This window comes from Vitis riparia, chromosome 11, assembly GCF_004353265.1.
Source record: "Vitis riparia cultivar Riparia Gloire de Montpellier isolate 1030 chromosome 11, EGFV_Vit.rip_1.0, whole genome shotgun sequence".
Classification (NCBI taxonomy): domain Eukaryota; kingdom Viridiplantae; phylum Streptophyta; class Magnoliopsida; order Vitales; family Vitaceae; genus Vitis; species Vitis riparia.
In genome coordinates this window covers 15,025,975-15,046,597 of record NC_048441.1, presented here as the reverse complement: position 1 = coordinate 15,046,597, position 20,623 = coordinate 15,025,975, and the positions used below count along the sequence as shown (strand labels likewise).

Here is a 20,623-nt window from a genome sequence, read left to right as displayed (position 1 = left end):
AAATCAATGTACATTTTTGACTTTCATTGTTTATAACTTCATACATTAATCCCATTAGACGATTTTAAGTCATTTTAAAATAATAATTTAAAAAACATATTTTAATGACCAAAATTGTCGATTTAAATAAGTAAAAAAAAAAAAAAAACTCACAAAAACACCTCAATTTTTGCCATAATTTTATTAACAAAAATTCACATTTTCCGTGTTGGTTCAAAGACTACTACTTTCCCAGCCCGCTGCCCGCCCCGCCGACACACGGTACAAGAGGACACTTGCGCTTGACATCCCCGGACGCTGCCAAAAATGAAAAATGCATTGACAAGAGAGGAGGTTGACAATCCACCATCTCCCACACGGCAGCTCAAACCAAAAATGAAGATGATGACACTCTCCCAATAAGAAATTAAAACAAATGCTTAGGTGAAGCTTCCTCCAAGTGTCCCCTAACGATACCACCAACATCCCTCTTTCCTTTCATATTTATCCACTTTCCTTCTCATTTCTTCTGCTACAGCCTAAGCAGATATGCCTTGTACATTCCTCCCTCTGTATTTAGACCTACCCTTGTTTTCACGTCTAAACATCATACCAACATTTCACTCGCACGAGATAGACTTTTCTTTCTCGGGTCTACTTCGTTGCCATCCATGTCAAATTCGAAATACCCAAAATATTTTCACAAATACTTTTTCCCCTGCCTTCCAATTTTTAATATTGCAAGCCCCCCAACAACGGAATCCGAATGATCACCGCAAAAAGTGGGTGCAAAATCAGACATTGAGCCACTAGGAGATGTAATCCATCATAATCTTTTCCGGACTGCCCGGCCATGTGTGGATGGAGGGAGGGGATGATACAATATTAAAACATGGACCATATTAGAAAAATAGTAAGTCATTGAAGAATTGAAGACTGGGCCAAGCTACAATGAATCTGGGCGACTTAATGCCCCAAAATTCTACCAACCCATTTGACCAAATCATGTGTTCCCCACTTTTCCATCAATTTTTTTTTTTTTTTTCAATTTTTGGATTTTCAATGTGGATATGATTGGCATGGCTCCCTCTTTCCAAAAAGCAGAACCAGTTAAAAACTTTGGATCAACAGATAAATGCTTTTCAGCAGATCAAATGTGAAACCGTGTGGAATTTCAACCACACGTCTAATGATTTAAAGGATTAGAATCTTATGATTAAAAAAAATGCCACGCTTATTTCATGTAAGACTTATAGTTTATTGTGAATTGGACTTGATTCGATTGGATTAATTATTTTATTAATAAATTTTGGAAGAAATTTCAAATTTCAAAACTTTTGTGTCAATTAGTAATCTCTCTTATATTTTTTTTTCATCATATAAATTTTTTATTAAGTATTTATTTCATAATTATTGAAATAGTTTCTTTAAACCCACTTAATCAGTGGTGTCTAGTAGTGATCCTGACTTGAAGATGGGTTGATAATCATTTGTCTTGTCGTTTATAAGTTGATACTATTGTTGACAATAGATCCATAAAATCAATCCACATGAATTTTACATCAAATAATACTTATATAATTCTTCTTTTAAGTCATGCGTTATATTTGTGATCTTAAGAATCTTTAAGGATAGCCATTTATCTTTTTTGGTGATATGATAAATTGTCGTTATTATAAGCAAAAAACTGAGGTATTGAAGAGATATTTATTGAACTTTCAATCCTACGGTTGAAAAAGAAGAAAAAAATTAAATAATTAAATAAAAGTTCAAATAATTGAATAAAATGGAATCAAACCTAAATGCACATACGATCACATGTGATTGATTGTACTTTTTAATAGGTACGTCTTTGTTATTAAAGTAAGACCCTATTATGAGACATCTATTTGACCAAGCATCTTGGCCGGTTCATTTTTGTAATTTTTTTTTTTTATGCAAGTTTTAAATTTTCATACTTTTTTAGAATTAGTAGGTTTATATAATTAATGTTTTTATTATAAAATAATAATAATAAAAAGGATTGTTAGGGGTTTACAATGACTTTTAAAGATTCAAAGTTATCATTAGTTTTGAAATTAGTTTTGAATTAGGATCATTGAAGTGTATATATAATATATAATTAAGAATTTATAGGTGAATAATGACAACAAAAGGCGTATATTAATTTTTACTTTGGTGTGTAAAAATTATTGATCAAATTTTTAAAAAAAAATCAAAATTTATTGAGGATTACTTAAAGATCCATTACAATAGCTCAAGTGCTCAACAACTTTCTTTATTTTTCATGATTTTTATTTCATGTGTATCATATGCACTCATTAGTGTTTTCCTCATACAAATATGTTTTAGTGTTAAAAAATGTGTGAAAAATGTTATTGCTATTATTCTCTTGCACATTTACGATATTCTTAAGGGTCCAATTGGTATTTAAGGTTGAGTCATGGTAGCTGATCCTAATCCATCGAGTCATTGAGGAGTTCATTAAGAAGTATGAAGTGTTATGTTATGAATCCAAAGACATGCATATGTACTAGTTCGGATGAAATTTTTGTAAGAAGATATCATATGGTTTAAGTTAATTTATGAACTTGTTCTTATCGAATTATCGATTAGATCCTGGCTAAAGTGGTGTTTGTTTTTTTGGCTTGTTGCTAAAAGCAATTTGTTTTCAGAATGTAGGTTGTTTGTTTTTTTACTTTTTTATAACTTATTATAAACTTTTTACTAAATAAAAAAAGCTAAAATATATAGTGTTTTCTAAATAAAAAAAATAACATATTGGTTTTTCTTTACTTTTTAATACTTAATAGAAATAAAATATTACAAAAACAAACAACCTAATATATAATATTATTAAACATTAAAATTCTATTTAGAATTAAGTAAAAAAATAAACACCACCTGAGTCTAAATTTATGTAAATTGAGCTTACAAATTGAAATTATTAATTCACCCATTCGGGTAAGTTTCAAAAAATTTAAAACTTATCCTTATTTTTAATAAAAATCATTTTTAAGATATATAATTAAAAAAAATCACATAATAAAAAAACAATATTTTACAACATAACAATAATTGTTTTTGTTTTTACCTACTCCACAAAACTAAATACAGTGAATGCCATGGAAGGAGTCACCATTATCATTTAAAGAAATGATTGAAATGAAAGCACAGCTGATGATGGAGAGGGACCATCATATGAAATGAATGAATCACCACCCCCCGCCCTTAAAATAATGTAAGACCACAAATACAAGTGGCCTGGAAAATGAGGCAGAACACAAGTTTGAATCTTGAAGGGAAGATCCAATGATTCTAGCCATTAGGCAACCCCCACGGCTCTGCCTCTCTGCCCAGACCCAGTACCCCCTACCCACTTTTTCTGACTCACTCATAGTTCTTTTTTTATTTCTGAATTCTGTCCATACCAAACACTCCCTTAGGCCCCACATCTCATCCCCTGCCAACTCATTGGATGCAAATCTCAATTTCTCCATGCTTACCCAAAAATTCCATGCATGCACCTCTAAATCTTTTAAACCCTAAAAATTTAGACCACCTTACTTTTCCAACAAGCCATATACCCTTATCCCCATATCGCCAAAATCTTTGAAAATGGCAATTTTTTTTTTGCTCTTTTGTAAGGATGTGATCTCTCCTTTTGGGTTCTAGTTTACCTAACCTATTACTTCTTTGTCATTGGGTCGCCATTGTTGTTTTGATTAATATTTTTGTGAGGAGAGTGGGAACAATCACGAGTATTTGGACATGAAATCTTTGCTTAAGAGATTTTGTAGAGTTTGGTGCACCCACTGAATGATCTATCCTTCTCAATGCATGTAACAATCTTATACATTTCATTAATATCATCATCAATCTTTTCTTTTCTTTTCTTTTCTATTCCTATGTGGTATATTACCTTCATCTACTATCTACCTTGTGGCCCTTGCATGGTTACATGTGAATGGGGATTTTGGGTTGAATCTCTTCCACAACCTCCTTCAAACGGTTAAATGGCTATGTTAAAAGTTATAAAAATATTAAATTTAAGACTTAATTAAAAATAAATAAAATTAAGCAAATATAAAAGCTCTTAATAAGCTTAAAAAATGGTTAAGATTTGATATTATTAAAAAGAAAATTCAAAATTGCAGACTCTTTTCATCATTTAGTTTAAGAAGAAATTTTTTCAAAATTACAAAACTCTTCCTATCATCAAGGAAAAATGATCAAATATCTGTCAAATATATATTTTTATATTTTCCAATACAACCATTACATAAAAAATTCATTTTTTTTTAAGGGTTGTTCTTTGGTACCCACTCTTCATTTTGGGGTACCTACCTATATTTGACACCAATAAAAAGATGACATGTGTAAAGTACATATCATTAAAAAAATTATAAAAATTTATCAAATAGGTAAAGATGACTTGTTAGTGAGAAATAATCACATGTATTTCATATATATATCTAAATATTACAATTTTTTTATAATTTATTATTAAATATCAAATATAATTGTTATTTAATGCATTACCTAACTCTATCTAAAAAAAGAAAATTCTACCAATTACTCTTATACTCTCATTATTCATATATATAAAAAAAGATAGTAATTTAATATGAAAATTAAATAATTTCAACTACCAAATTACAAAATATGTAAGATGTATTTTGATGAATCAAATTTCAAGATCAAGTTTAAAACTTTTTGAGAGAGAAAATTTAAATTTTGTATTATTATATGAAGAAGATGAAGGATTTCAAGTGATTACAAATGTCAAAGGTAATATTTGATATTTTTTTTATCCAAATATAATTGTTGTAGAAAGAAATGTGATGTTAAATAACGATTTTAGAATTTTTTATGAGTTTATTATAAAATTTTGTTATCAAATTGTTATTAATATTTTTATATAATTTTATTTTATTTTTGTTCATAGATTAAATTTGAAGATGAAGCTTTATATGTCTTGAAGGATGTCAAGTGATTACAAGTGTTAAAAGGTAACATTTGATTTTTTTTCCATTTACATATAACTATTGTAGATAGAAATGTCATGTTAAATGACATTTAAATATGTAATGATTTATAACATCTAGATTTTTTAAATTTTTTTCTAAGTTATTATTAATCAAATTGAGAGCCTTTAGTCATTTGTTATGAAATTGTCATCAATATTTTATAAGAGAAGGTACGAACATTCTAAGAGAGTGTACGAACTTTGTAAGAGATGATACGAATTTTCTAAGAGATGGTACGAACTTTCTAAGAGAGGGTTCGAACTTTGTAAGAAAGGGTACGAACTTTGTAAGACAGAATATGAACTTTGTAAGAGATAGTACGAACTTTCTAAGAGTGAGTACTAACTTTGTAAGAGATTGTACGAACTTTCTAAGAAATTATACGAACTTCTCTAAGAGAGGGTATAGACTTTCTAAAATAGAGTACGAACTTTCTAAAATAGGATACGAACTTTTTAAGAAATTGTACGAACTTTCTAAGAGAGAGTACTAACTTTCTAAGATAGGGTACGAACTTTATAAGAGATGGTACGAACTTTCTAAGAGAGGGTACGAACTTTCTAAGACAGGTTACGAATTTTCTAAGAAAGGGTACGAATTTTCTAAGATAGGATACAAACTTTCTAAGAGATGGTATGAACTTTCTAAGATAGGGTACGGACTTTCTAAAAGATGGTACGAACTTTCTAAGACGGAGTACGAACTTTGTAAGAGATGGTACAAACTTTCTAAGAGAGTGTACGAACTTTTTAAGAGATGATACGAACTTTGTAAGACATTTCTAAGCTTAATTAGTATCAATAAATAATATTATTGTATTTCCATGTGGAAAAAAAAATTGAAAAGTTTGAAAATTTGTAAAATTTTTTAAGGCAAAGAGAATGTGACGAAGGGTGCTAAGAATGTGAGGATTCCTCACATTCTTTGTACCATTCCTCACATTATTCGTACCTTCTACAATTACTTAGTGTTTTAATTTTTAAATTTTCTTTAAAATAATTTTCATCATTTCTAAGCTTGATTAGTATCAATAAATAATATTATTTGTATTTTTAAGTGGAAAAAATCGAAAAATTGTTAAATTTCAGGGTATGGAGAATGTGAGGTAAGGTATGAAGAATGTGAGGATTTCTCATAATCTTTATACATTTTCTCACATTTTTCATATTCTCTCTAATTTTTTAGTGTTTTAATTTTCTAATTTTTTTAGGATAATTTACATTATTTCCAATTTTAAATTTTTTTAATTCTTTTTTTTTTTTAACAATTCTATCAATAGTAACTCAAAATAATATTATTAAACCATGTTATTGTTATTTCAAGTTAAAAAGTAAATCTAAAATTTTAAAAATATAAATAATTTAGAGTACGAAAAATATGAGAACGGTACGAAAAATGTGATAAATGCATGTTTGGTACTTTCATCACATTTTTCATATTGATTTTTAGTTTTAAAATTTTTGAAATTACAAATTTATTTTCGAAAATACTATCATTAGTAACTTAAAAGAGTATTTGTAATTTATTTTATTGTAATTTAACTTTAAAAACCTTAAATTCAAAAAATGTAAAATTTGGAGAGCATGGAAAAAAATTAGGAGGATCTAATTACCTAAACTTTACATATGATTATCAAAATGTTGAATTTTAATGAAAATACCCATTTCATATTAAAACATTATCATATTCATTTTTATGTTGAATTTAAATGTTTAATAATTTGTTAAAAATAAAATAATGTAATTATGATATATGATGATTTTTTTTTAATAAATATGTTTTCAAATTTTATATCATTTTCATTTTTATTTTTTTCCAATTCTACTTTTATCTAATCTTTATTTTATTTAAACCTAAAATTATTGAGAATGGAGGAAGAAAGAAGGTCACAACCGATTCTTCCCTTAATTAAGTGGATTTTTTATTTCAAATTTAAAATAAATGGCCAAGATGTAATCTTGGACATCCCTTGACTTGGAAAACTTTTTCGGTAGGTACAGAGGTACCCTAGAATTTTCCTTTTTTTAAACTTCTTTTTAGGTAGGATGACAAAACCCACCACGCCAACCTAATGAGGACACTATCCGTACAGCATCTCAGAGACCTTGAACTACCTAAATTACCAATGTGCAGGTTGTAAATTGAAAAGCAACTAGTGGATTGCATTACTGTTTCTAAGCTATGGTTGGCTGTAGCGGCTCAGCCTCAGCATGTGATTAGAGAAAAAGAAATGCCCGTTTGCCTATATTCTTGCCCCTCGTCATCACTTTGCAAGCTGTTTTTCTCATCATGCCTATCCTAATTCCTAATCCACCCCCCTACAACAACTTGCACAGAAAGGGTACACCAAAGCATATGGTTTATGGATATGGTTTTGGCCCTTTTGGGTTTTTGACTACATGCATCCAACCCTTTTCCTCTTTCCTCCACAACTTAAAAAAGGGTGCACCAATCATATTCCCATCTTTGGTGAGCCAAAATTTATTAATTAGCTTCTCATCTTGCGTGGGGTTTAGCTTTTGACCCAAGTGGGCTTTCTAATGCATATCAGAATTCTAAGTTTATAGAGTGGGTTTTAGCTTTTGAACCAATTGGGTTCTTTAATATATGTCAAAATTCAAAGTTTTTGGAGTGGGTTTAAGTTTTTGAACCAAGTGGGTCATTTTAATATATGTCAAAATCCCTAGTTTTTAGATATTTTTGTGTGCAGAATATAAAATAGAAGAGAACACTTAAGACTCAAAAAGTGGGAAATATGTGAAAAATAGATGTGTAGTGTGAATAAGTGTGGGGTCAAGTGGATGGAAAGAGGTTAAAAATAGTAATTTCAAGTGGGTGCATTGGGAGGAGTTGTATCGTTGATGGTGGACATGGGTAATGGGTCATCCAAGTGGGCATTTTTGTTGTTTCTATGGAAACTGATGTTACCCACAATTCCCCATTGCCTTTATTAATGCCCTCTGCTGCCTCGCTGTCTCAACTCCTAGGATGTTTTTAAACCACTTGTTGGCGTTTTATATGCCCAACTTCCCAACTTGCAACTTATAAATTAAAGGGGATGCTACATTCTAAAAGTATATACTTGCAGCATCTATTGAAAGGTATCACTCATCAGGTTAAGGGTGCGCTTTGAATGAGTTCAACCTGTTCAGTCTATGTCCAACTCAAGTTTTGGGTTAGCGGGGACAAAGTTTGAATGAGTTGGAATCATCTGAATATGTTAGGGTTAACGTGGGTTGAATACTTGAATCTTTCAACAACCCACTAAAACCCGAACCCGAATATTATTCTTTTTAAATTATATTATCTATTACTATAGTTATAATTTAAAAATATAAGGAAGAATAAATGGTAACATTTCTCATTTTTTTTTAATTATTTTATGCTCTGATTTATTACTTTTTAATTATCATAAACTAATATGTTATCATTTTTGTCTAATTGCCGAATAATTTAAGAGTTAAAAATCAAAGTTTGTAGGTTGTTATTGTTGTTAAATCAATGACTAGCGAACATATTTTAAAGTTATAAGACATTTAATTTTTAACCTTTTATTCTATAATATAATTAATACGATTTACACTTTACAACAAGTATTTTACTTAAATAATTTACAAGAACTTGTTGGAACTCGAATTATGCATGAGCTTGACGTGGGTTGAACATGTTAACAATGGGTCTAACACGAGTCCCGCCTAATTTATAGTCCTAATGAGGTGATATCACATATCCAATTTTAACATATGTACCATATATAAGATTTAATTACTTTGCCTCTATGGTTATCACATTATACTTTGATCTCATTTATTTCAATGATCGAGATTTAAGGAAATACATTATCATACAACCTGCTAAAAAGGAAAAAATCAAAAGGAAAATTAGTATCATTATTATTCTCATGCTAAATGAGTGATCAAACCATCTAAATTTGCATTCAATCATGTGTCAAATTTCCAAACCTTTGAATATGAATGCATATCATTATTATTCATATGTTGAATGAGTGATCAAACCTTCTAAATTTGCATTCAACCATGTGTCAAATTTCCAAACCTTTAAATATGCATGCATATCATTATTATTCCCATGCTGAATAAGTGATCAAACCATCTAAATTTGCATTCAACCATATGTCAAATTTCCAAACCTTTAAATATGAATGCATATCATTATTATTCTGATGTTGAATGAGTAATCAAACCATCTAAATTTGCATTCAACCATGTGTCAAATTTCTAAACCTTTAAATATGAATGAATATCATTATTATTTCCATGCTAAATATGAATGAATATCATTATTATTTCCATGCTAAATATGAATGCATATCATTATTATTCACATGTTGAATGAGTGATCAAACCTTCTAAATTTGCATTCAACCATGTATCAAATTTCCAAACCTTTAAATATGCATGCATATCATTATTATTCTCATGCTGAATGAGTGATCAAACCATCTAAATTTGCATTCAACCATATGTCAAATTTCCAAATCTTTAAATATGAATGCATATCCTTATTATTTTGATGTTGAATGAGTAATCAAACCATCTAAATTTGCATTCAACCATGTGTCAAATTTCTAAACCTTTAAATATGAATGAATATCATTATTATTTCCATGCTAAATATGAATGCATATCATTATTATTCTCATGCTAAATGAGTGATCAAACCTTCTAAATTTGCATTCAACCATGTGTCAAATTTCTAAACCTTTAAATATGGATGCATATCATTATTATTTCAATGCTGAATGAGTGATCAAACTATCTAAATTTGCATCAAACAAGCATGTGTCAAATTTTCAAACCTTTAAATATGAATGCATATCATTATTATTTTGATGTTGAATGAGTGATCAAACCATCTAAATTTGCATTCAACCATGTATCAAATTTTCAAACTTTTAAATATGAATGTATATCATTATTATTTCCAAGCTAAATGAGTGATCAAATCTTCTAAATTTGCATTCAATCATGTGTCAAATTTCCAAACCTTTAAATATGAATACATATCATTATTATTCTCATGTTGAATGAGTGATCAAACCATCTAAATTTGCATTCAACCATGTGTCAAATTTCCAAACCTTTAAATATGCATGCATATCATTATTATTCTCATACTGAATGAGTGATCAAACCATCTAAATTGGCATTTGACCATGTGTCAAATTTCCAAACCTTTAAATATGGATACATATCATTATTATTCCGATGCTGAATGAGTGATTAAATCATCTAAATTTGCATTCAACCATATATCAAATTTCCAAACCTTTAAATATGAATGCATATCATTATTATTTCCATGCTAAATGAGTGATCAAACCTTCTAAATTTGCATTCAACCATGTGTCAAATTTCCAAACTTTTAAATATGAATGCATATCATTATTATTCACATGCTAAATGAGTGATCAAACCATCTAAATTTGCATTTAATCATGTGTCAAATTTTCAAACCCTTAAATAAGAATACATAGCAATTGTAATTAAATTTTAATTGTGTTTGAAAGCAAATTACTTGATAGATTCCATACTAAAAGTTGCACTAAAGAATCTTAAGAAGGATGCCACTATTAATTTTATAAATGAATTTAATATAACTTTAAGGATGGCTTGAGAAAAAACAAACACTGAAGAACAACCGCCCATGGGACAGAATGCTTGCTTCTCTTATTAAACTAATAACCGTCCTGGCAGGCTACCACCATCAAAATGTCCATTCTAAGTCATTACTTCTTTTGCTTGACAGCATAGTAGTATGGAAAAACCAAGTAGGATCCATTTTGACAGAGTCATAAGGAAATAAAATATTCAAAGATAAATAAATAAAATTGAAAGGCCCAGAAAAGTTTGAAATAAAAAATAAAAACCCAAGGTGGAGATCCATTGATTCTAACCAAAAAGGAAAGAGAGAGAGAGAGAGAGAGAGAGAGAGAGAGAGAGAGAGGTTTTGAATGGAATGGACCCACAAAGGGTATGATCCATTGTACATCCAATTAGCAGTATGTCTAAGAGAAGAGTACCAAAGAGGGGCCTCGTGTGAAATATGAATGTACCGCCATTTCTCATGCCTCCCTCCCTTCCTCCCTTCCCTCCCCCCTCCCTAGTCACTATCCCTATCTCCCACTTCATATTTGTTTTTTACTTTTCATACCAATTCCATGTTCACCAAGTCAATTCTCTCTTTCTCACATAGTCTCATGCCTCATCAGGCAACATATGCTTGACTCATGTTCATGCCCCTTAAGCTCTCCCCACTTGACTTCAATTGTCAAGTTGTATGCCAACATGAACATTATTATCTTAACCAAACACAAAAAACAAAATTCTTCACCAAGAGAAACTCAAATATTACATTTGAGGTATTTTACGCCTTCACAACGTTACACAAAGTCATCCATTAAATAAAAAATATAAAAATATTTTTTTATTATTTAATGTTAATTGAAATTATTCTATAACATACCATTTTCTAAATTATTGTTTTTATTCCTTTATTAATAATGTTTACAATTAAAAGGTTTAAAAATATAAATAAAAATATTATATTATAGTGTTAAATATATAAAAAATTCATGTATATAATAATATTATTTTGTGTTGTATTTTATACATTTTTGTAATTCTTTTTTTTTTCAAACCACAATATTAAATTTTAATTAACATTTTTTATTCTATAAAGCAAGTAATATAAAAAAATTAAAAATAAGTTGAAGAAAATGACTGAATAACAAATTTATGATAGGATAAAATATATATATATATATATATATATATATATATATATATATATATAGTCCTCAAATAAAATGATTAAATATTATATTACACCACTTATCTTTACTTAAATATAAAAAGATGAATACTTCATTCTACATTTATCTTATGGTAATCAAAATACGGGTTTAATTTAGATTAAAAATTATATATATATATATATATATATATATATATATATATATTGTATGGATCTCAATTTGACCATCTCTAGTTGATTCTAGAATTAGCTTGACTAAAACGAGTGGGTATGTTCATGTATTCAATTTAGCTATCAAGTAGTCATAATTGACTTTAATGGACCAATTAAATGCACCAAATTTAATAAGAACAAGACTTGGGTTTTTAGATGTTTACCATTCAAACTTGATGTATCATAAAATGACCGACTTTTCAAATTTATTTGTCACATCTCTTCTTAATAAAAATAAAGATTTTTCCCCTTTTTCAAAATTTTGGTTCAAAAATTGTTCCTATTCCTTGTGTCCATGAGATTAACTATTACAACGTGCAATTCATGTTGTAAACTTTCTTTTTAACTTGGAAAATACTAATCCTAATGATTGCAAGAAAAGAAAGTTCCAACAAGTTTCTATCTGATTACCTTCCTTATAAAAACTTTTTAGACACCTTAATCATCTTTTTGAGATGTAATTAGTTGGGATTAGATTCCAGGAAGAATCTTTTGAAAGGGATGAGAAATGGGAATAGAAGAAATCTAGTCATAAACCTCAATTTTTATTACTTAAAAATGTAATCTAAGTTTGATTCCCAATGACAAGAGCTTAGAAATGCCTAACTTCAAGGCAGCTGCTCCACCCCCACCCCCACCCCCACCCCACCCCACACAGCTAATTCCAACTAATCAAACATTAACTAAAACTTCTACTTGCACCAATTGCTTTCCTAATCCCAATCCAAATCCTAAATCGGTTTTAGTTTGTAATGTTTTTCGAAATTATTATCATTTTTGTGGATTCTCGAAATTCAAAAATTTGTTAAATATTTAATTTAAAAAAGAAAATATTTCTTAGTATTATAAAATGTATCGGATTCTCTCAAAATCACTATCAAATAAATATCTTTATGTTTATAAAAAATATTATTGAATTTTTTTACTCCAAATATTATAAAAAAAAAAAGGGGAAAAAAAGGGGGTGGGGCGGTAAGTGGTAAGCGGTAAGCGGTATTGGGGAGGGGAGGTGGTTGGGGGAGAGGAATAACGGGAAAAAGCGGTTTTAGGGATGGATTCATTGCATTTGAAATGGCAATGACACCTCATGCCCCCAATATATACTCTTCTCTTTCCTTGGCTTCTCTCATCATCTTCCCACATTCTCTGTATTCTTCTTCCTCTCACTTTTTTTGCCCTAATTCTTTGGGGTTTCAGATGTTCTTGATCCTCTCCTCGCCTACTCAACAACCGCTTCTCCACTGCTTCTCCAACGCTGTGTTTTTCTTCTTCTTCTTCTGCTTCTTCTTGGTGTTCGTGTCGGCTCTTCAGTCATGCCTATGTCTACCCTCGTCAATTACAGTGGTACGCTTTCTTATCTTTCTGGGTTTTTCTTTTTTTCTGTTTGGGTGCATGAAAACTGAGGAAAAACAAATGAAAACCAGAAAAATAGATGTGTTCTAGCGATTTCTCTGCAAGCAAACGGTTTTTTTTTTGTTCTTGTAATTGTTTAGCTCTGAGGCTATGCTTGTTGATTGGGTTGTTTATAGTTTATGGCTTTTTGTTCTTGATGTTGTAGATTTAAGTTTGGTTTCTGAGGCATGGCTGGTTGTGATATCTATAGATCAATTTATGATTGGGATCTATGAAGATGCTTTTGCTAGATTTGTGTCAACATGCATGATAAAATTATGAAATCGCCGGGCACTTGTGGATCCTTATGCGCGGTTTAGATCTTGGAGAGAAGGAAGAAAAGGGAAGGGAGGAAAAGGAAATTTTATGAAAATAGCTTCAGGAAGTAATCTCCTTTTCCTCCTTTTTCTCCAAGATCTAAACAGGTTGTCGAATAATTTTCTTCTCATTGAGAAATTTTTTTTCCTAGGATTGATTCTATCAAAGGAAACATAACCTATATTTTACTGAATTTTGGTAGGCCTCCTTCATGAAATTGTCTTAATGATAGGAGTCCCTGTGTGGGTAATGAAATGGTTTTCCACGGTTTTGGCTGATTTCAGTTTTCATTGGCTTTTCAGGGGACGATGATTTCTATCCCGGGGGGTCATTTTACACAAATCCCATGGATTCCGGCTTATTGGTTTCAATTGGCTCCTGTATGGATGTATACTGCCCTCCTCGCAAGCGGTCTCGCATTACTGCTCCATATATCTTCAGGGAAAACAACCTTGAGCTGGAAAAGCGACCATCCATTGATGTTCTTCCAGATGAATGCCTCTTTGAGATCTTGAGACGCCTTCCTGGAGGCCAAGAGAGGAGCTCCTGCGCTCGGGTCTCCAAGCGGTGGCTTATGCTCCTTAGCAGTATCCGTAGGACTGAGATCTGCCCAAGAAAGAGCTCTCAATCTTTGAATGAGTCCTCAAAGCTGGACAAGGAGTTAACTATTCCCGTTCCTGATGATATTGAAATGATCTCTGCTGAAGATCGGGAACTTGGGAGTGATGGGTACCTTACAAGATGTTTGGAAGGGAAGAAGGCAACAGATATAAGCCTTGCTGCTATTGCAGTTGGAACCAGTAGTCGAGGGGGATTGGGAAAGCTTTCAATCAGGGAGAGCAGTTCTTCTCGTGGAGTTACCAACCTTGGTCTTTCCAAAATTGCCCATGGTTGCCCTTCTCTAAGGGTTCTTTCTCTGTGGAATGTCTCAGCTGTTGGGGATGAAGGTCTATTTGAGATAGGTAACGGATGCCACATGTTAGAGAAGCTCGATCTCTGTCAGTGTCCTTTGATTTCCGACAAGGGTTTGATTGCTATTGCAAAGAATTGCCCTAATTTGACTGCTTTAACAATTGAGTCTTGTGCAAACATTGGGAATGAGAGCTTGCAAGCTATTGGAAGTCTCTGCCCCAAACTACAATCCATCTCTATCAAAGACTGCCCTCTTGTTGGGGATCAAGGAGTTGCTGGTCTGTTATCATCAGCGACTTCTATCCTTTCCAAGGTAAAGCTTCAATCCTTGAACATCACAGATTTCTCTCTTGCCGTAGTTGGGCACTATGGCAAGGCTATCACCAGTCTTACCCTCAGTGGTCTCCAAAATGTGAGTGAGAAAGGCTTTTGGGTCATGGGCAATGCCATGGGCCTCCAGACCCTGATCTCTTTGACAATTACTTCCTGCCGGGGTATAACAGATGTGAGTCTTGAAGCCATGGGAAAGGGTTGTCCCAATCTAAAACAGATGTGTCTGCGGAAGTGTTGCTTTGTATCTGACAATGGGCTGATTGCCTTTGCAAAAGCTGCAGGATCTCTTGAGGGCCTGCAATTGGAGGAGTGCAACAGGGTCACCCAGTTGGGGGTTATTGGTTCCCTTTCAAATTGTGGATCTAAATTAAAATCTCTTTCACTGGTGAAATGCATGGGAATCAAGGACATAGCTGTGGGAACACCTATGCTCTCTCCTTGCCACTCTCTTCGGTCCTTGTCCATCCGAAACTGCCCAGGGTTTGGCAGCGCTAGCTTGGCAATGGTGGGAAAGTTATGCCCTCAATTGCATCATGTTGATCTGAGCGGACTTGATGGAATGACAGATGCTGGGCTTCTCCCACTTCTTGAAAGCTGTGAGGCAGGACTTGCCAAGGTGAACCTTAGTGGCTGCTTGAATTTGACAGATGAGGTGGTTTTAGCCATGGCTAGGCTGCATGGTGAAACCCTCGAACTGCTGAATCTTGATGGGTGCAGGAAGATTACTGATGCAAGCTTGGTGGCGATTGCAGATAATTGTCTATTACTTAATGATCTCGACTTATCAAAGTGTGCAATTACTGATTCTGGCATTGCTGCTCTGTCCTGTGGAGAGAAGCTCAATTTGCAAATCCTTTCAGTGTCAGGTTGTTCTAAGGTATCAAACAAGAGCATGCCTTCTTTATGCAAATTGGGCAAGACTCTGCTGGGCCTGAATCTCCAACACTGCAATAAAATCAGCAGCAGCTCAGTCGAGCTGCTTATGGAGAGCTTGTGGAGGTGTGATATCCTCTTCTAAGCAACAAAAAATTGGCAAATATGAAGGTGTTCAACCAGATCAGGAATTTCAAGAACTTGCAGTTTGGAAAGATAGTTGAAGCATGATGCTCGTACAGTCAGCTCACACGTAGCAATGTAGTTTTTTGGCTCTCCGCTGTGGGCCTGCTGGTAGCTCAGTGGTTTGGTTGTTTTCCAGGGGACTTTGGCAGTTCACTTTTCCACCCTCTTTTTGCAGGTTTTCTATCATTGGAAAGCTTGTTACAACTGTTTGGCCTCCCATTAACGGGAGGCCACCTCTTTCATGGCCATGGTTCCCTGAGAATACAGTCACCAAGTCCTGGTTTTAGGTTACCACTAGTGTTTGGTCCTGGTTTTGTATTGCTGGGTGTGCTATACCTGGTGTTTTAGCTTTGTCACACATTCCTTTGATGGTGTGGCTGGACTAAGCTTTCTCTATTTTCAGTCCTACAATCTGTTTTCTGGGTCAGTCCATATTAGTTGCAAGTGTCTTTACGAGCCTTGTGTTTGCAACTCTTTCCAAGAGTTGAGAGTCCTTGTTTTTCCTTTTATTTAAGTTCCTAGTTTATGGTTGCTTTGGACAGTTCCTGGTGGGGGGGCTTGTTTTTACGGGCTTTGGCTGTGGCTACGTCATTCAGCTTGCCACCACAACCCTGATGGTTGTTTTTTTGTAACCAAGTCCTTATCTGCGTATGAATTGTACTCTGCAACAACTTTGTTATTAAGTAAAGGATTGGGATTTTGCCATTTTTTAGTTCATAAATATATCTTTTCTGAGAACTTCCTAGCATTAAAGAACATGGTATGATATGTATATATATTCAAATTTACAGCAAGCTGCATTTGGATTTTCTCTTCAAATGTCCTTTCTTTAATTAACTTTAAGACAGCTGATATGCATTACTTTACTCATCTAAAAGACCTCGGCCCTTCAAATTCTTGCAAAACCGACCAAATGACTTGAAAAAGGAGACTTGAACTGTGGTGGGCATATGACATATTGGGCATATCTTGGAAGAAGATTTCTGGAATGATTAAAATTTTTACTGTGCCCAGCATATTTCAATTCCTCTGCTACTATTACTCATAGAAGCTCTTGTTCTCAGCCTGGTCTGCTTGTGGAAGAGAAAGAAATCATTAGGAAATAAAATTTGAAGATAAACATTACAGGACTGAATCGGCATGGTTCCTTTCTTGATCTGGAAATCAAACACAGTGAATAACACTGTATGCTGGAATCTATTCATTTTCCCTTGGTAAAGCTTTAAGCATGCCCATCTTCCTGTTAGAAATCCAGAAATGATAGATGCTTCTCTCATGATTGCTTTTCCTCTGACAATCACTGCAAAAGAATTTGCTTCCTTTTTAAATTTTTTGCCTTAGCCAGTAGCATCCTACTGAAAAAGTAATCACTCTGATGTAGAAAATGTGGTGGTGATCACTTTGATGACTGTTTATTATGTTCCCACTTCTCACTGATGACCATTTGTCCTATATATTAGGTTGGGCACATGGAAAGGTCCCTACCCTTTTTGTTCCCAACATAGCACAGGGCACAGGGTGCCTTGAATTTGGACCTCTCCCATTTGAAGGCATCTGGGATGCCTTTGGTTGTCTTGTCATTGATAAAGAACAGGGAGTAAACAGTGAAACAAATAGTGAAAGCAGTTCTCTGGAATAATAAAATCAAACATGGCTGCAATTGCTAATCAATTCAACTACTGAATAGTGGGATGTAAAATATGTTAATCAATGATGTGTGGCTATATCTATCAAAGCCATCTGTGTTGTACCTGCTTTTTGTTAAGCCAGTCAGGTTGCTGGCACTTGGACTTCCCTAAATCGAAAAATATCTAAAACAGGATTGAACTCTACTCCTTTAGATCTCAAAGGATCCTCTTGAGGGAAAATTTGCTTAGCTGGTTCATATTACAATATTACAGCCTCTAATGCCTGACACTGTTGTGCTTGGTCATTTAGCTCGAGTCCCTTGATTTGTTTTTTCAGTCACACCATAAAGATCTGGCCAATATCATGCCCTTCTAGTGCAGGAATCATCTCTAGTTCGTATTCCAACTTTTGTCTTGTTGAGTTTCTTCCTCTTTTTTTTGGGGCTTTTGTTTTTTTCCCCTTATTTCAAGTCTATAGAGGAGTTGAAACAGGACTGTCAGCGAAGTCTTCACCACAAGATATGCTACCCCATACTCCAGTACATATCCTAGGGGAAGCAACCCAATATAGACATTAGAGAGCGTGGATCCAAACCTTTCTTTTCTTCATAAAGGTGTTGCTTTCTTCAAGCCCCAATTTTGGTTGATTTAAATTAAGCCCAGACTCGAACTTGGGTTTTGTCCAAGCCCAAGTCCCCATGTTCAAATATGGTTCATGTTCTGATTTTCAGCTTGGTCACAAGTTTGTTAAAAAGGCTTTTTTATCAGCCTAATTTGCTATATCGTTCTGCAAAATTTACTAAGAAGCTTGTTTATAAGCTTGCCTACGGCTTCATTTGATTACTACAGAAAGATAAGAAATGAAATTTTGAAACTTACTAACAATCATTTTGCTACACATTGAAAGGTCATGAACAAAGGTGTTAGTGTTACCAATTCAAAAGGTAAATATCGAGTAGATTGATGTGCTTCAACGACAAAAACTGGTACATTACAACACAAAGGCTTTCAAGAGAATCAATGAAGAGTTAATGTTTCACATTCTCTGTGTTGAGATTTATTTTACCAGTGACATCTCATCAACCTCCATTAACAATGTGGTCAACTGCTGAAAACTACGGCGCTTGAAATTTGAATTTGGGATTGATTTTAAGTATTGTATGTGTTTTGAAATTTGTGCCTGAAATGTGTTGATTTGAAAATTGGAACCAAGGGTATGGACTAGGGAGACAACTGAGGATGCCCTTGTGATAGCTTGGCAGAGCTTCACTATAGGCCTCTTTCTCTTCACTGTTTTCAATTATTATCAACAAGATGTCTTGAAGAAATTGATGAACTGGACCCCATTAGTATTGGTTCATGGGCTGCCCAAGCTTAGGCTCCAAAGTTCCCTTTTTTGGTAATGAGAACAGTTAATGTTTTTGAGAATAGTTAACAAACACACCCTTAGATTCCTTCTTTTGAAAATAGGTAATTCTGATGAAAAGAAGGGGACAGTGGTACTCTTTTTTGGTAAGAAAATTCATTTGCTTTAAATGCAGAGGCTAAGTAGGAAAGATGAGACAATTTCATTTGCCTAATACAGAGGGTGGGTCCAAAGGACTTCCAATTATTTGAAAAGGTGGCAGATTAAAGGTAGTCTAAAGTCAGCTAGCCAAAGTTCAAACTGTAACTTCAGTCATTCGTAACTGAAAACCTGAAGTCAGAGCAACAGTTTCCCAAAGAGACATGGAAAAATATTAAGTTAAAACTCTGTTTGGGACCCCCCCAGATGCAGTGAATTGGTGAACAAGTGAGACCATCATATGATAGATTTCTCTTACAGGCTTTACAGCTATTGAAATATCTTCTCTTTTCTTCACCCCCTTTTACAAACACCACCTTCTTAATCTTTTAAAGGCCTTCATATTCTCCCTCCTCCCTCTCTCTCCTTTGTATTCAAACATACAGTCCGATGGCTTCATCAAGAAACTACCCAAATGGGCTAAGCATTGCGGCCATCATGCTGCTCATCATCTTGTCCCTCCCACTTCTTCCTTCCAGATCAGGTGAAAAGAACCAGAACCCATTTCAGTTCAAATAATTTACAGGCAGAGTATACCACTACCATAAAGACCGGAGAAAAGGGAAATGCTTCTTTCATATTTCATGGGAAGATCTTGCTTTTGTTTCATTTTTAACTGCTTTTTTCTCTTTCCACTCTTTTGGCAGTTGGGTCAGAGTCTTCGGAAGATGGTGAGAATTTGAAGCAAATGAAAATGGTGCTGGGATCAAGGCCCCCCAAGTGTGTCAACAGGTGCTTGAGTTGCAGACCTTGCACAGCAGCTCTAGTCATTCCTCCCCCCCATAAAAATGGGCTCGAGGCATTCGCTCAGGAAGATGAGAGCTATTACCTCCTCTCTTGGAAATGCAAGTGTGGAAATAAGTTATTTCAACCTTGAAAACCATTCATACACCCTAAGCTGAGGATATTCCCATGTACATAACAAGATAAGAGGTAGCTAGTGTGCTGCAGATAACTGTTGAGCTTCTTCATGGTTTGGACTCACAAACTCTTCCATGTTAACCAGCTCTCTCTTGTCTTGAATTTTGATTCATCTGCTTTCGTCACTGATTTGGCCCTCACTTATCTCTTTCTTTCTTTTATTTCTGCACGTATAGAATTACAAGAGAAAAGAGAAGTGAAGATGGCAAGCTTTTGAAAAACGTGCTTGCCTTTCTTCTTCTTCTTCTATCGGCGATTGATCAAAAATGAATTTAATAGTCAAGAACTAGTTTACCCCTCAACTTATTAATCGCCTTTGAACTCATTGGGCCATTGAATCATAAGACTATACTTAGCATTCATTTACATCTGAAGTACTCAAGGGTGAAGCCTAGAACCTCATAGTTAGGGTTATGAACGTGACTTTCTTGTCATTTTCCGCCCAGTCCACCTTGGTGACAAAGGGACTTCAGGGTGATGTTTACTTCTTTATTGAA

General features: G+C 33.4%; 1 protein-coding gene and 1 long non-coding RNA gene across 2 annotated transcripts; both read left to right on the top strand.

The window, feature by feature from the left end:
* The first annotated feature begins 13,119 nt into the window (after window positions 1-13,119).
* Window positions 13,120-16,730, top strand: LOC117925109 (EIN3-binding F-box protein 1-like). The gene is made up of 2 exons (XM_034843974.1): window positions 13,120-13,343; window positions 14,012-16,730. The coding sequence occupies exons 1-2, from the start codon at window positions 13,313-13,315 to the stop codon at window positions 15,970-15,972; spliced, it is 1,992 nt and encodes a 663-aa protein (XP_034699865.1). The 5' UTR covers window positions 13,120-13,312; the 3' UTR covers window positions 15,973-16,730.
* A 2,633-nt stretch (window positions 16,731-19,363) lies between these two features.
* On the top strand, window positions 19,364-20,251 carry LOC117925229. Its single transcript, XR_004652967.1, has 2 exons — window positions 19,364-19,689; window positions 19,853-20,251. It is a non-coding gene; the product is annotated as an uncharacterized LOC117925229 (long non-coding RNA).
* The last annotated feature ends 372 nt before the right edge of the window (window positions 20,252-20,623 follow it).